Raw genomic sequence first — 14514 nt, 5'->3', positions numbered from 1 at the left:
GAAAGAAAGAAAGAAAGAAAGAAAGAAAGAAAGAAAGAAAGAAAGAAAGAAAGAAAGAAAGGAAGGAAGGAAGGAAGGAAGGAAGGAAGGAAGGAAAAGAAGAGAAAAGAAGAGAAAGGGGAGGTGTTCACTTGGTTACACAAACTTCCTGTGCTCCTGTTGTTTCCCAAGTGCAACAGGACAGGAAGTACTTGGTGTGCCTTTGCTGGCAGTACATCGCCCAGTTATGATCAGATATTAGGCTGTGTGATCAGAAACAACGAAAGGTAATGCCCAATTCAGAAGCTCAGATATTTATGCAGCTGCTCGTTGAGGAGAGAAAACACACAGGATTTTTGATGTAACTGGGTAACAGGTCCTGTACATATCAAGGTATGTCCTAATTGTTTGGCTTTCTTCTGATGAATGTGGGAGTTGTATTCTGTATTGCTAATTTCTCTAAGATGCAAATGATTGATATTGACTAGTCATGTTAGGACTTTTCTTGTTTATCACTTTTCTTATATATGTGTCAAATTACTGGAGATAATACAACGTCATAATAATATCTCCCATGCATAGCCATGGCTGCTGACTTCTACAAAAGGAGAATAAGATAGTGTAATAGCTACCTTCTTTCTTGGTGCTACAAGTATGTTAACACATTGGGACACTCTCTTTCACTAAGAAGCTTCCTACTTGGAAGTTTATTAGTTTTTTCATATACTTAGTATTATTGAATTAATTATAAATCCCATTCCAATATATTTATAATAATCTCAGTATAAATCAATATATGGCCTAATATGTGAAACTGAATCACAATATATTGTTATATATCAGTAATAAAATAATAATTTATAATCTGGTGATGATCTTAAGATGAACTGAGATCCTAAAGTATCATCCAAAGGAAAAGAATGTATTATATTTAATAGAGTGTTAAGAATGGATGAGTTTTCAAAAAGTTCTTTCAGTAATTTAATCCAGGTGTGATAGAAGCTCTATAAGTTTCATATTTGATTAAATTAAAAATTATGCTCCTTCAAATGGCTAGATAACAAAAGTTATTTCAATTTTTAGTAGAGAAACTAAGCAGGAGGTAACTTCATGGTTTTCATCATTACAATTCAGTCTGTGGTAGAATAAAAATAAAATCCAATATCCTAGCAAATCAATGCATTTTCCACTTTGATTTTTCTTATTGTATTCTACTTTTAACTTTTCCATTAAGCTCAGAGTGTAGTGAAGAAGTTGTAAATTCAATGACAAAAACTGAACAGATGAACCAGAAACCAGGGCAGTAGAAGGGTCAGTGGATGAAGTTCTGGGCAGCTTGCTTCTCACAAGCCCTTAGGATGTAAAGAATACTGTGTAGCTGGACACCAGTAGTCCCACTTGTAATCCTAGCTACTCAGGTGACTGACATCTGAGAATCACAGTTTGAAGCCATCATAGGGAGAAAAGTCCATGAGCCTCTTATCTCCAACTAACCAGCAAAGAGTTGCAAGTGGAGGTGTGGCTCAAGTGGTAGAGCTCTAGCCTTGAGTGAAACACTAAGAGGTAGCACCTGGACCCTGAATTCAAGAATGCTATGTAATCATCAGGTGAAATATTCACCATTGTGCTGCATTTGTTAATATGTTTTTTCAGAACAAATTAAACATCAAATAAGATGGAAAATTGTGAAAGGTCTGAAGAGATGCAAGATAATTATCAGAGAAATGGGTAAGTATTCCCTAAATTCTTTGAAAGGTATTCTTCTGCAACTTCATGCATAACCCTATCCTTTCCACAGCTATAGAAAAAAATCCAAAAATATTTTTCACCAAATACCTGATTGTGGGTGTATGTCTATTATTCAATTTCCTATAGCTATGATTTATTCATTTAGATATATAAAATGAACATATTTTAAGATCGATTTTATTTTCAGTTTTATCAGAACAATAGCATTTCATTTGCCATACAATCTATAAGCCTGCAGAGAATCCTTCAGGTCACATGACTCATCAGTGCTGGGAAAGGCTTCTACAGCCTGTGGTATCTTTCTGAATCCAATCATCTGTATCAAAAAAAAAAAAAAAACACCTTAAGGCTGAAGCAAATTGCCCTGGGGGACTTTTCCTTCAGTTTCAAATGGAATTTGATTTCAATTATTCAATATCTTCTTTTAAATTGGAAAATAATGATTGCATGTGTTTCCAGGATTTTATGGGATGCTTTGATTCATGTGGATGCTTTGATACATTGTGGACAAATTCGAGCTCATGAACACATCCACCACCTCATATACTTATTTCTGTGATGAGAACATCAAATCTGCTCCTTTAACTGTGTGTGTGTGGGTGTGTGCATGTGCGTGCATGCGCGTGCACCATTACTGGGGCTTGAATTCAGGGCCTGGGCACTGTCCCTTAGCTTTTTCCCTTACAGTTAGCATTCTACCATTTGAGCCACAGCTCCCCTTCTGGATTTTTGCTGGTTAATTGGAGATAAAAACTCTCAGGAGCATTCTTGCCCGGGCTGGCTTCAGATCATAATCCTTAGATCTCAGCCTCCTGAGTAGCTAGGATGACAAGTGTGAGCCACCACTGCCCAGCTCCTTTAGCAATTTTTAAGAACATAATACGATTAGTAATTATAACCATCGTGCTGTGCAAAAGATCCTTAGAACTTATTCTTCCTACTTCACAGAAACTTTGCTTCTCATCCAGTATCTTTCCTTTCTCCATTCAGTACTCACCCCTCAGCCTCTGGTAGCCACCATCCTCATCTCTATTTCTGCAAGTTTATTTCTACAGATTGGACTTTTTAGATTCCACATAAAAGTGAGAACAAACAATATTTGTCATTCTGTATCTGACTTTTTCACTTAGTTTCACTTAGTGGCCTCTAGATTTATCCATGCTTTTGTGAATGGCAGAATTTCCTTTTTTCTAAAGACTGAATAGTATTGCATTCTGTATACATATGGCATTTTTTAACCATTCATTGATGTTTGGATAAAAGTTGTTTTCAAATCTTGGCTACAATAAATGGTGTTGAACAAAATGGGAATATGAACAACTTTTTAGTCTATTGACTTCAACCTTTGTGGTTGGACCTAGAAATGGGATTGGTGAATCACATGCTAATTCTGTTTTTTGTCTTTCAAGATACCTCTATTCTGTTGTACAAAATGGTTGTCATCATAGCAGCGCAGAAAAGTCTATGAGACCCTTATCTCCAATAAACTACTCCCCCAAAAAAGTGACAAGTGGAGCTTTGGCTCAAGTGGTATAATACTAGCATTGAGCAAAAGGATGCTCAGGGAAAGCACCCAGGCCCTAAGTTCAAGCATCAGGACTGGCACAATCAATCAATCAATCATCAATTAATTAATTAATTTAATTAAAAATGTTGGGGACATGTTGAAAATCAAAAGATCTACACTCTGTACTTCATTAATTCTTCAGTCTTGTTTTTCACTTTTGTCTTTCTAAGCCCCATCTCTAAGTCTCCATCTCTGTAGTTCTGGGATTACAGGCACAGCCTCTAAACCAGCTATTTCTTTAATCATTTTTGTTATTTTATGAAGTCCATTTTTCCCACTCTTTTGCCACACTAAATACCTTTTCCTAATAAATTCAAAGCTGATTATCTAATCTGTATGCCATAGGATAATTGCACACAGGAGTAATGAAGAGATATATTTGCTACAGGCACTTCTGCATTATCTGTGAACCAAATAAATCCTATCTCTTACATGTATTATTCAAGCCATATTATAACTTCATAGTTAAAAGTTAAAGTTCTGGATTCAGAAACACGTGTAATCACTCGCTTGGTAAACTTGAGCTGTTTACACCATGCCTCTGTTATCTCAACAAACAATACCAGTGACAACTTATTTTCCTAGTAACTTTTTTACATTATATTTTTATTATCTGTAAGTAGTTTACAAAGGAGTTATCATTCAACAAATCAGTTTATGAATATAATATGTCTTGATTGATGACACCCTGTTCATCATCCTCCCCTCTTCCCTTACAATCCAACGCCTACTCTCAATTTTCTTAATTTTGTAGAATATGTATTGAATATTATGACTGTATTCTCCACCCTTCCTCTCCTCATTCTTAAAAAATCTATGTACAGTCTATCGTTAAATTTGTGTCTGAAATTTCAGTTTAGATAAACGTGCTACCAAGGGTCATATTTGACACTTCAGCAAGATGTTAGCTGGAGAATTTTGTGAATTTTGCTTCCATTGTAACCTTCCCATTTTAAACATTTATTTTCCAGAACTTTTCAAGAACAACCTCCTAAATCAAGGAAGCAAGCTGTTGGTGCTATTGAGATAGTAAGTGAAATTGAGTACACAGTATGCTCTATAACGTTTTAGGAATTGTTGGCAGTGCATCAAAAGGTTATGTTTTTTGGCTGCATGAATCTATTATTTCTGATAAGGGGCAAGAAAAAAGGAATTTATCAAAGGAAAGTTTCCATCAAGATAAATATAAACAATCTGAAAGTTCCACAAAAAAAGATTTTAAAAAAATAACACAATATCCACACAATGATCTCAAGCCTTCAACAACAATATGTGTGTGTATGTGAGTGGGTGTGTATGAATGTGTACATATGCATATGTGTGTGATGCATAAATATTCCCAAGGATTATTGTTGATTGATGGTGAATTATGAATTAAGTTTATATTTCAATATTTCCAATAATTATTCATTGATGTGTGTTACTGTTATCTTAAAGTATGAGCAAATTATTTGAAAATAGAAACTAATTATCCAATTATCGAAGTATTTTGTATAGTCTGCATACCAGAAAACTTTTTTACACATATCTTCAGAATGTTCCAGGCACGATCTCATGAACATGTCCTCTAACCTCCCCTCCACCAAATCTAATATCTTGACCTCCCTGTCAATGTTCCAATAAATAGAAATTAAATAACACCTATTGTTTTCAAAAGTGAAAAGCAAACTACCTGGGAAGTAGCAGAATATGTAAACTTTATCAAGGAGAAAATAGCCTATTCTGGGGTAAGGCAGGAGACCTGATACACTCTTATCATCTGCCATATTGAAAAATGCAATGGAAATTGCTCCTTAAATATTGATTCATTATTACATGAATAAATAGAAAAACATAGGATTTTTTCAGTCTCTACACATGAGGTATGTCCTAAGTTTCACTTGCTGTCAATGGAAATCTAATGACACTTTGGTGCCATTTTGTTTTTTGTCTTGATCTCTCTGTGTAAGTAAGTAATGTTTCCATGTTTCAGTCATACTTTGGATTTGGAATGGTGTTGTGAGGACCTGATAAAGAAAAAAAGTAGAGTATTTAGTATTTGGAGTTGAGGAATTTCTTTTTTATTATAAACAGCCATTTACTCTATTTACTGGATTAAAAATGTCCTATATACAATGAATCCAAGGAGCTTAACATAATTTTTTTTAAAAACGTCATTCTCTACATGTTTACTAGTTGGTTAGTGTTTAGCAAACTTAGTGATGCTGAGCCTGGGAACTGAAATTTTGCCAATCAAATTTGCACAAAGTGGGATATTGTTGATGCTTTCTTTGAAATACCTTTGTGTCTGTATGTGCTGGTACTGGGGCTCGAACTCAGTGCCTGGGCACTGCCCTTTAGATTTTTTGCTCAAGGCTAGTGCTCTACCACTTGAGACACACCTCCACTTCCAGTTTTGTGGGAGGTTTTTCGGGGAGGGAGGGTGTTGCGCTCCTGGGGCTTAAACTCAAGGCCTGGGCATTGTCCCTGAGCGTTTTTGCTCAAGTCTAGCACTTCACCACAGCTCTACTTCTGGTTTTTTGGTGGTTAACTGGAGAAAAGAGTCTCATGGACTTTCCTGACCAGGCTGTCCTTGAACTGCAATTCCCAAATCTCAGTCTCCTTAATAGAGACGATGACAGGCATGATTGATGAGCTAGGATTACAGGCATGTGCCACCAGCAGCCTGGCCTATTTGTATGTATAGAAAGAAGCTTTGGATTTGTGCTTGTGTGTGACCTGACCTATGATATCATTCGACCTTTGATATCAATTGCATTGAGAGAGCTTCTTAATTTTTCAATGTCTTCTTCAAAAGTGACTGTAAATTCTTAACATTGAGTGTTTGGATTTTTATTACTTTATATATAAATGCATATCCATGACGTAATTTACTCAATCTCTTAACCAACTGGCAAAGTAGCATCTTCTTGGAGGTGAAAGCTGCAGGCTGGTGTCTGTCCATTCACTGTCGTAACCCTACTGAGCTTTGCTTCCCTCAGTTCCGCTTTGCTGATGGCATGGATATCACCCTCATGGCCCTGGGAATCCTGGCATCTTTGCTGAACGGAGCCTGTCTCCCATTACTGTCACTGATTTTAGGTGAAATGAGTGACTACCTTATTAGTGGATGTCTAGTCCAAACCAACACAAGTGAGTAGACAATTTATTGTTCTGTATTGCTGGGTACTCAGAAACACAAACAAAACAGACACTGATGTCACAGTGAAAGATTCTTGTTGGGTAAAACAATGTCCATATTACAGACAGTGATGCTGCTATTATTCTGCATTGCTAGATACTAGAGAACAAAAGTCTGTATTCTTCAGCATTCTCTAGAGAAACCATTAATGCATATATCCAATAGCTTGCATAAAGAAATAACCAGTATGTCTGCATAGATGTATCTATCTGTTCCTGTGTGAGAAAGAGAGAAAAACAGACATGGATAGATTCACATTATTCTTTAGAAGATAAATTCCAGTGACCTTCCTATGTACAGAGACAGCATCCAGTCTTTTTATATAGTGGGTATTATATATGTATGTATGTATGTACATATATTTAATGCTCTCATTTTTAAAGACAGCTTTCTAAATTCCACACTGAGAAGCTGTTAAGATTGGGACTAATAACTCACTAAAATCTTAACTGTCTTTTACACAGTGGTCTTGGTGTATCTAAAAAGTGTCTTCTCTATAACCGACTCAGCTTTTTGTCTTTTTTCTTTTTTCTTTTTTTTCAGTTGTAGGGCTTGGACTTAGGACCTGGGCACTGTCCCTGAACTCCTTTGGCTCAAGTCTAGTGCTCTAACAGTACAAGCCACAGTTCCAGGTTTTCTGGTGGTTAATTTGAGATAAGAGCCTCATGCATTTTCCTGGCAGGGCTGGCTTTGAACCACGATCTTCAGATCTCAGCCTCCTGAGTAGCTAGAATTATAGTCAGGAGCCACTAGTGGGCCTGCCTACTTGGCTTTAATTAGAATTTACAGTATCTTCTTTTCTACCCAAAGTCTAGTCTTCGAAGTGTTTCAATCTTGTTTGAATGGACCAAAACTATTGTTTTCCCTCTGTGTCCTTCCATACAATGATTTCTTCTAAAGAGTTAGGAGTGGGGGAGGTGAAGTTTTATGATACAAGCAGAATTAAATACATATACAAATTTTAGAGCTCATCCTTTAATTATATACACTAAACAAAAGCAAAATTACTTGTCATTATTTACACGGATCTACCAGTTCATTGAGTTATTTTTTATTCAGTACAACTATGTCTCTATGAATGACAAACCCAGCCACCTAAGACAACTTTCTTAGGGGAAGCCTGTAATTGATTCTGTTACCTACTTTAGAAAGGAGGAGACAGTACATATCTAACTGATAATGCTGTGGTATATTTTGTCAATATGGTGCTAGACAGTTTCTGGAACTATAGCACAACTCCTGACATAACAATGTAAAGCACTAGATTTTGTTTGAGGTTTATTTATGAAATAGTAGGTTTAACTTATAAATTCATATCACTTACAACTTAAAAAGCAACTATGTTTTGCAGCAAATTATCGGAACTGTACTAAAACTCAAGAGAAGCTGAATGAAGATATGCTCATGTAAGTCCAAATGAAGCACTAATTTCATGCTCATTGAATGCTGCTTTATTTACTACTTGTAGAGAAAAGCAACTGTTATGTGTGTCTAAAGACCAATGCCATACATAAATGATTAAAACAAAATGTGCTCTTCTTTTGTTTTATATGAGTATGTTCTTTTCCGTTTAAATGGAATACAGGTCGTATGTTTTGAGTGGTATTTGACCAAGTTGTCTTCAGCAGAAAAGTTGTAGGGATGTTCATTGTGTGCCAATTTGGCCCTTAGAACTGATGGTAATATCCCAGAGGAAGGACTTGATGATCTTCCTTTAAAAAAAGACAAAATCATTTTCTTCCTTGGTGCCATTGATTCATGCCTATAATCCTAGCAACTTAAGAGGTTGGGACCCAATGGATCATAGTTCAAAGCCATCGGGGTAGAAAAGTCTACTTCAATTTCATCTCCAAAATAGCCAGCAAAAAAATTAGGCTGGCAGGAAGGCTCAAGTGGTAGAGCACCCTTCCCAGACAAGCAATCAAGTAAACAGTAACAACAAATATATTTTTCTTCTTTTTAATTATAATAGAAAATATCATTTCTATGAAAGTCAAACATCAAACATTGAAGAGTTGAAGATGTAGCTCAGTGGTAGAACACTCACCTGGCATAACAACACTCTGAGTTTTAGCATCAGTACATCCTCTCTCCCTCTCTCTCTCTCCATCTATCTATCTATCTATCTCTCTCTGTGTCACACACACACACACACACACACCACAAAATCTTGAAAAGATGGATGCAACAAACATTGTAAAAATAATAAAGTTTTTTTTCAAATGAAGGTTTTATTTTAACTAATATTGAAGACAATTTATTCAGACTATTAATGAGTATCAAGACTAAATATTATAAAGTGTGAAATTTTAACAAGTCATAAGAACACTCTGGTTTCATAAGCATGTATGAAGTAGTACACTTTTCCCGACACATGCTGCAGTTGCTGGAAGGATTCACCTACACTGCAGATACACACTGGATTTCCCCAGTGTTCCCTCTGGATCTAGTGGACCCTATCATCTCCTCTAAAGCAAAATCTTCATCCTGCCTAACCCCAGGGACACTATGGCCTGCAATAGTGTCTAAACACCTTAATTCTTAACCTCCGTTGCCCAATATATCAGCCATAGCACATATGGCTATATGAATATAAACTACTTAAACTAAGCAAAACTACTCAAATTAAGTAAAAAGAAGTCAGTTACTCACCTTAGTCACTTACCAAGTGCTTTGGGTAGCCACACCTGGCCAGATACACTGACTTAAAAAGAAAAGTTGTCTTATACTTGACTTATCAGAGCTCTTTGCAAATAAATTCTGGACACACGTTCTTTCTCCTCAAATAACAAGCATCGATCTTATTAACGTCCTTCACAGGTCACTCTGAATTGCTCTCTCTTGGGTATTGTCATTGCCCTCCAAACAAAAGGCTAAGACTTGTTCTTGTATGTGGTTGTGCTTCTACAGCCTCATTCAGGAGCACCCAGTATATGTTATTAAATGGCCACATCTCTTATCTGGTCTCCTAGTGGGGCATTTATACTAGGTTCCATTTCTCTGTGGCTGTTTTGAATGACACATGTCCATCCAAATAGACAAATCTTCATATCTGAAATCTTTTCATCAGAGTCTGTAAGCACAAATGTTTCTTTTTTCTCTTTTTTTCTTTTTTTCTTTTGCCAGTCCTAAGGCTTGAACTCATGCCCTAGGCACTGATCCTGAGCTTGTATACTCCAGGCTACCATTCTACCAGTTGAGCCACAGCTCTACTTCTAGCTTTTTGGTGGTTAATTAAAAAAAAAGAGTCTCCTGGACTTTCCTGCCTAGGCTAACTTTAAAACCATGACCCTAAGATCTCAGCCTCCTGAGCAGCTAGGATTCCAGCCTTGAGCCACTGGGAGCTGTCTATAAACATTTCTTAACTCTGTTTCTCCCACAACTATCTTAGTTGATGTCATGTATCTTTCCAATAGGAGAGTATTAAACATACTGAATGACAGATATGTTTTAATACTAATTGCTATGAATAATATGAGAAAGACAAACTTGAGGTTATTCTGTTATATGTATATATGCGTATTGTTATTTTTAGGTTCTACCATCAATTTTATCCAATATAATGATCTGATAAATTTCGTTCCTTCATCTGATGGAGATGATTTGTGCTTCCATCTAACATTCCAATGCTCTTTCTTCAGGCTGACTCTGTATTATGTATGCATAGGAGTGACGGCCCTGGTATTTGGCTATCTACAGATTTCCTTTTGGGTTACAACTGCAGCACGCCAGACCAAGAGAATTCGAGAACAGTTTTTCCACTCCATTTTGGCTCAGGACATCAGCTGGTTCGACGGCTGTGACATCGGCGAACTTAACACGCGCATGACCGAGTAAGTAGACGAACAGGTAGCAAGCAACCTGTCAGCTTTGTTCCCTTACCCAGCATGCCTCTGACTCGGTCCCTTTCATTGACTTGTTTCAGGGACATCAACAAAATCAGCGATGGTATTGGAGACAAGATTGCTCTGTTGTTTCAAAACATGTCGACCTTTACTATTGGCCTGGCGGTTGGCTTGATGAAGGGCTGGAAACTCACCTTGGTGACTCTGTCCACATCGCCTCTTATAATGGCTTCAGTGGCAGTGTGTTCTAGAGTAAGGACGCAGGGGGCAGTGGCCACATGCACACGTGTGGGCTTCGGGCCTGACTGGGTGTGTCCAAACCACATGGATAAGCAGGAATGGAAAGGAATAAAACTCGTCTTGCATGTCCCAGAATACAAAGGGATACTCTCAACCATAAATACTCCTGATCTTGCTAATCATTAAGTTCCTTCCAGTCCTCAAATCGTGACTACAATGAGGCTTTTTTTAAATATCCTGCTAAGAATAAAGAGTAAATAAATGTCCCTCTCCATTTAGCAGCTGATTCAGCAACACCTGATAGTGTGAATAAAGTATGAAATACATCAGATGTTTAGTCACGGCTGCTGCAAGAGACACCTGTGCTCTCAATTCCCAGCAAATGGGTTCTAATTCATTCTCCTGTGTAAAACTAAAGGAGAAAAAATATCTTCCAGTAATACACACTTAAATTGCTTATATGTCAGGCTCTTCAAGTTTGCATTTTATAAGGCTTTAGCTAATATTTAAAATGTATTTTGTGTCTATTTTATATATTACATAAGTATACTTCATTTTTTAAAACAAGTTGCATATTTGCATCCTTAATTACATTTTTTTAGTCATGTTGAATTGGTACTAATCTTGTGTGTGGCCTGGTTTTGAAATTACTGTTCTTTGTAAAAATCCAAGGCCAGCTATACATCCATACTAGTCCTCTCTATGTCTAGTCTTGGAACACTCTATTGTTGTGTATTTACTAACCCCTTATATTGGAGATACAATGGTTTTAATTTTGCAATGATGATTGCCCTTTGGGAAAATCAAATCATAGCATTTTCTGGTTTACCCACATGTAAGATCACTCACATGTAATATACTACTAAGATGCATTATTATATTAAATAAAGAAGTGAGGATCAAAATGTCCCTAAATTACTATATATACCAAAATAGTTTCTAGTATCTTCCAATTCAAGTTAAATTTTCTGGCATTTATTAAATATTCACAATCTTCAAGGCTTTTCCCAATATGCTATTTCTCCTCCAGTGATAAGTTCTCAGAATAATCATATTCATTAAGTGAACTCGGAAAATAGTGTGTATTTCTGAGCTCATGTTACCGCTGAACTTTTAGAGAGGTGTGTGTGTGTGTGTGTGTGTGTGTGTGTGTGTGTGTGTCTGTGCGTGCGTGTGCGTGTGTGCATGTGTGCTGATCCTGGAACTTGAACTCAGGACCTGGACACTGTCCCTGAGCTTCTTTTTCTCCTGACCAGCACATTACCCCTTGAGACATAGCTCTACTTCTGGCTTTTCTGGTGATTAATTGTAGATGAGTCTCATGGCCTTTCCTTCCCTAGCCTGGCTTCAAACCTTGATACGCAGATCTCAGCCTCCTGAGTAAGTAGGAATACAGAGATGAGCCACCAGTACCCAGCTTGTCAACGTCAACAGCCATCCAAACCTGTAATTCACAATATCAACTTGAAATGATATGCTGTGTGCATAGCTGTGTTATAATCTCCCAGACCTGAAAGTGACCACATTGCTTTTCTCTTCACCAAACTGTTATAATAATCACTAACCTATAAAGAGTTAGTAAGAGGGACAGCTAACAGAGGAAAGGGTGCATCTGACTTCAAACCTTGGAAAATCAAATACTTGAATCAACAACAACATCCTCCTAGTACTGGAGATAAAGCACTTATTCAACAGGTGAATTATGCACACCTGTGCTGCTTCCTTCATTTTCCTCTTCCCACAATGCCACAATGCCCCTAAAAGAACAATATCTCTCAAGTCTTTCCCAATTGTCCAGTGAAGCTACCCACCTCTAAAATAGTTTTCAAAGGTAAAAGGAGAGCTGGGCACCAAGTGGCTCAAGCCTGTAATCCTAGCTACTCAAGAAGCTGAGATTTGAGGATTGCGGTTCAAAGACAGCCTGGGCAATAAAGTCCTGTGAGGCTCTTATCTCCAACTAGCCACCAAAAAGTCAGAAGTGGAGGTGTGGCTCAAGTGGTAGTGTACCAGCCTTGAGGGAAAAAAAAGCTCAGGAACAGCATCCAGGCTCTGAATGTAAGCCCAGGATTCACACACACACACACACACACACACACACACACACACACACACACACCCCACACACACACACACACACGGTACAAGGACAGAAAATAATGATGTTCCACCAAGTAGAAGAAAATGTAGGGGTGGTGAGGCTACCTTGAATTCTGACTGCATCTGAACTCAATGCGTGGTGCCCTGCTCACGGCCTGGCTTGAGCCTTCCAGCCCCCTGTGCATGGGATCTCTTGCAGATGGTCATCTCCTTGACCAGCGAGGAGCTGAGTGCCTATGCCAAGGCCGGAGCCGTCGCAGAGGAAGTCCTGTCGTCTATCCAAACAGTCATAGCCTTTGGAGGCCAGGAGAAGGAAATCCAAAGGTGGGTCTCTTTGATTAAGACAAAACATGCTCGTGTTCAGTTCATTTCCCCCTGCCCCCCCCCCGCCCCCCGCCCCGACCAAAGGCTATTCCATGGTATTTTGTCTTTGCTAGGTATACCCAGAACCTTCAAGATGCAAAGGATGTTGGTATAAAAAAGGCTATCGCTTCCAAACTGTCCCTGGGGGCCGTGTATTTTTTTATGAATGGAACCTACGGGCTGGCTTTTTGGTATGGAACCTCCTTGATTCTTAGTGAAGAACCTGGCTACACCATCGGGACCGTGCTTGCTGTAAGTCTTGCTTGAGAACAAAGGGAATTGATCTAGATGATGTCTTCTTTCCTAGAGCTTAGTCACAATTGTTTTTGCACACAAATAGTTACTTCCTTCCAAGGAATGATAGACAATTTTATATTATCCTTCAGCTTGAGGGAATTTATTTATCCAATGTATTTTATTGTCCCCATTGTGTTTTTAGAAGGATCATAGTGAAATCATCACTTGCAGGCACATAGTTTTCTCATTTCAGCAGTCAAAACAACCAGTCTCTAGTAGGACATTTCCTTTCATGCTTACCAAGATACAATGGCACTCAAGAATCACCTCTGAAGGGCTGAGAAGATGACTCAGTGGTAGAGTGCTTGCCTTGCATGTATGAGGCCCTGGGTTCAATTCCTCAGCACCACATAAGCAGAAAAAGCCGGGAAGTGGCACTGTGGCTCAAGTGGTAGCTAGAGTGCTAGCCTTGAGCTGAAGAGCTGAGGGACAGTGCCCAGGCCCATAGCTCAGGCCCCACTACTGACCAAAATAATAATAATAATAATAATCACCTCTGAAGTTTAATATTCTGTGGACAGCATGCACTTCCTCTGTTCATTTACATATAATAATGTTAAAAAATAAATGACTGGAACCAGATACCAGCGGCTTATGCTTATAATCCTAACTACTCGAGAGGCTGAGATCTGAGGATTGTGGTTCAAAACCAGCCCAAGACAGAGAAGTCTATCAGACTCTTATCTGTAGTTAACCAGAAAGCAGGCCAAAAGTGGAGCTGTGGCTCAAGTGGTAGAGCACCAACTTTGAGCAAAAACCTCTACGGGACAGGGCTCGGTCCCTGAGTTCAAGTCCCAGTACCACCCAGAACATAAAAATTAGATAAAAAAATTACATACAGTTCTGTCCAACATTACAATTTGGTGTCATTGAAGTGCTTAGGGGTTATATATTTAAATTTTAGTTTATTCGATGATCCTCTCAAATTTCATCAGTCAACAACTGGTCAGCTCAGGATTAGGGGGCATTTGCCACAGTGAAGTGATCTGTTCCGTACACTACAGCTCTTGTTTGGTCTTCCCATTCCAGGTAGACTTCTCCTTTCAACTCAATTCATCTTTTGGTTTCAGGCATCCCTTCGAGAGCACCCACACTATGTTAGAGCTCTTTCTGCAAGCCAAATGTGAGCATGAAGATTTTTGGCTAACCCTTGCTCCTCTACCCACCCACCCTCCAACCGCATCTAGCTCACAGAG

The 14514-nt window shown here is 38.3% G+C and overlaps 1 protein-coding gene across 1 annotated transcript in view; it reads left to right on the top strand.

Annotated features, from left to right (window-relative positions):
• The first annotated feature begins 1654 nt into the window (after window positions 1-1654).
• Abcb5 (ATP-binding cassette, sub-family B (MDR/TAP), member 5) overlaps window positions 1655-14514 on the top strand; it is a 77504-nt gene continuing 64644 nt past the window's right edge. Inside the window, exons 1-8 of the mRNA XM_013023984.1 lie at window positions 1655-1707; window positions 4267-4324; window positions 6277-6427; window positions 7828-7882; window positions 10118-10309; window positions 10402-10573; window positions 12858-12982; window positions 13096-13273. Coding sequence (XP_012879438.1) covers window positions 1655-1707; window positions 4267-4324; window positions 6277-6427; window positions 7828-7882; window positions 10118-10309; window positions 10402-10573; window positions 12858-12982; window positions 13096-13273 — 984 coding nt within the window. The remainder of the gene's footprint in view (window positions 1708-4266; window positions 4325-6276; window positions 6428-7827; window positions 7883-10117; window positions 10310-10401; window positions 10574-12857; window positions 12983-13095; window positions 13274-14514) is intronic.

This window comes from Dipodomys ordii, unplaced genomic scaffold (genome assembly GCF_000151885.1).
Source record: "Dipodomys ordii isolate 6190 unplaced genomic scaffold, Dord_2.0 Scaffold72, whole genome shotgun sequence".
Classification (NCBI taxonomy): Eukaryota; Metazoa; Chordata; class Mammalia; order Rodentia; family Heteromyidae; genus Dipodomys; species Dipodomys ordii.
This window is presented reverse-complemented; position numbering and strand designations above follow the sequence as displayed.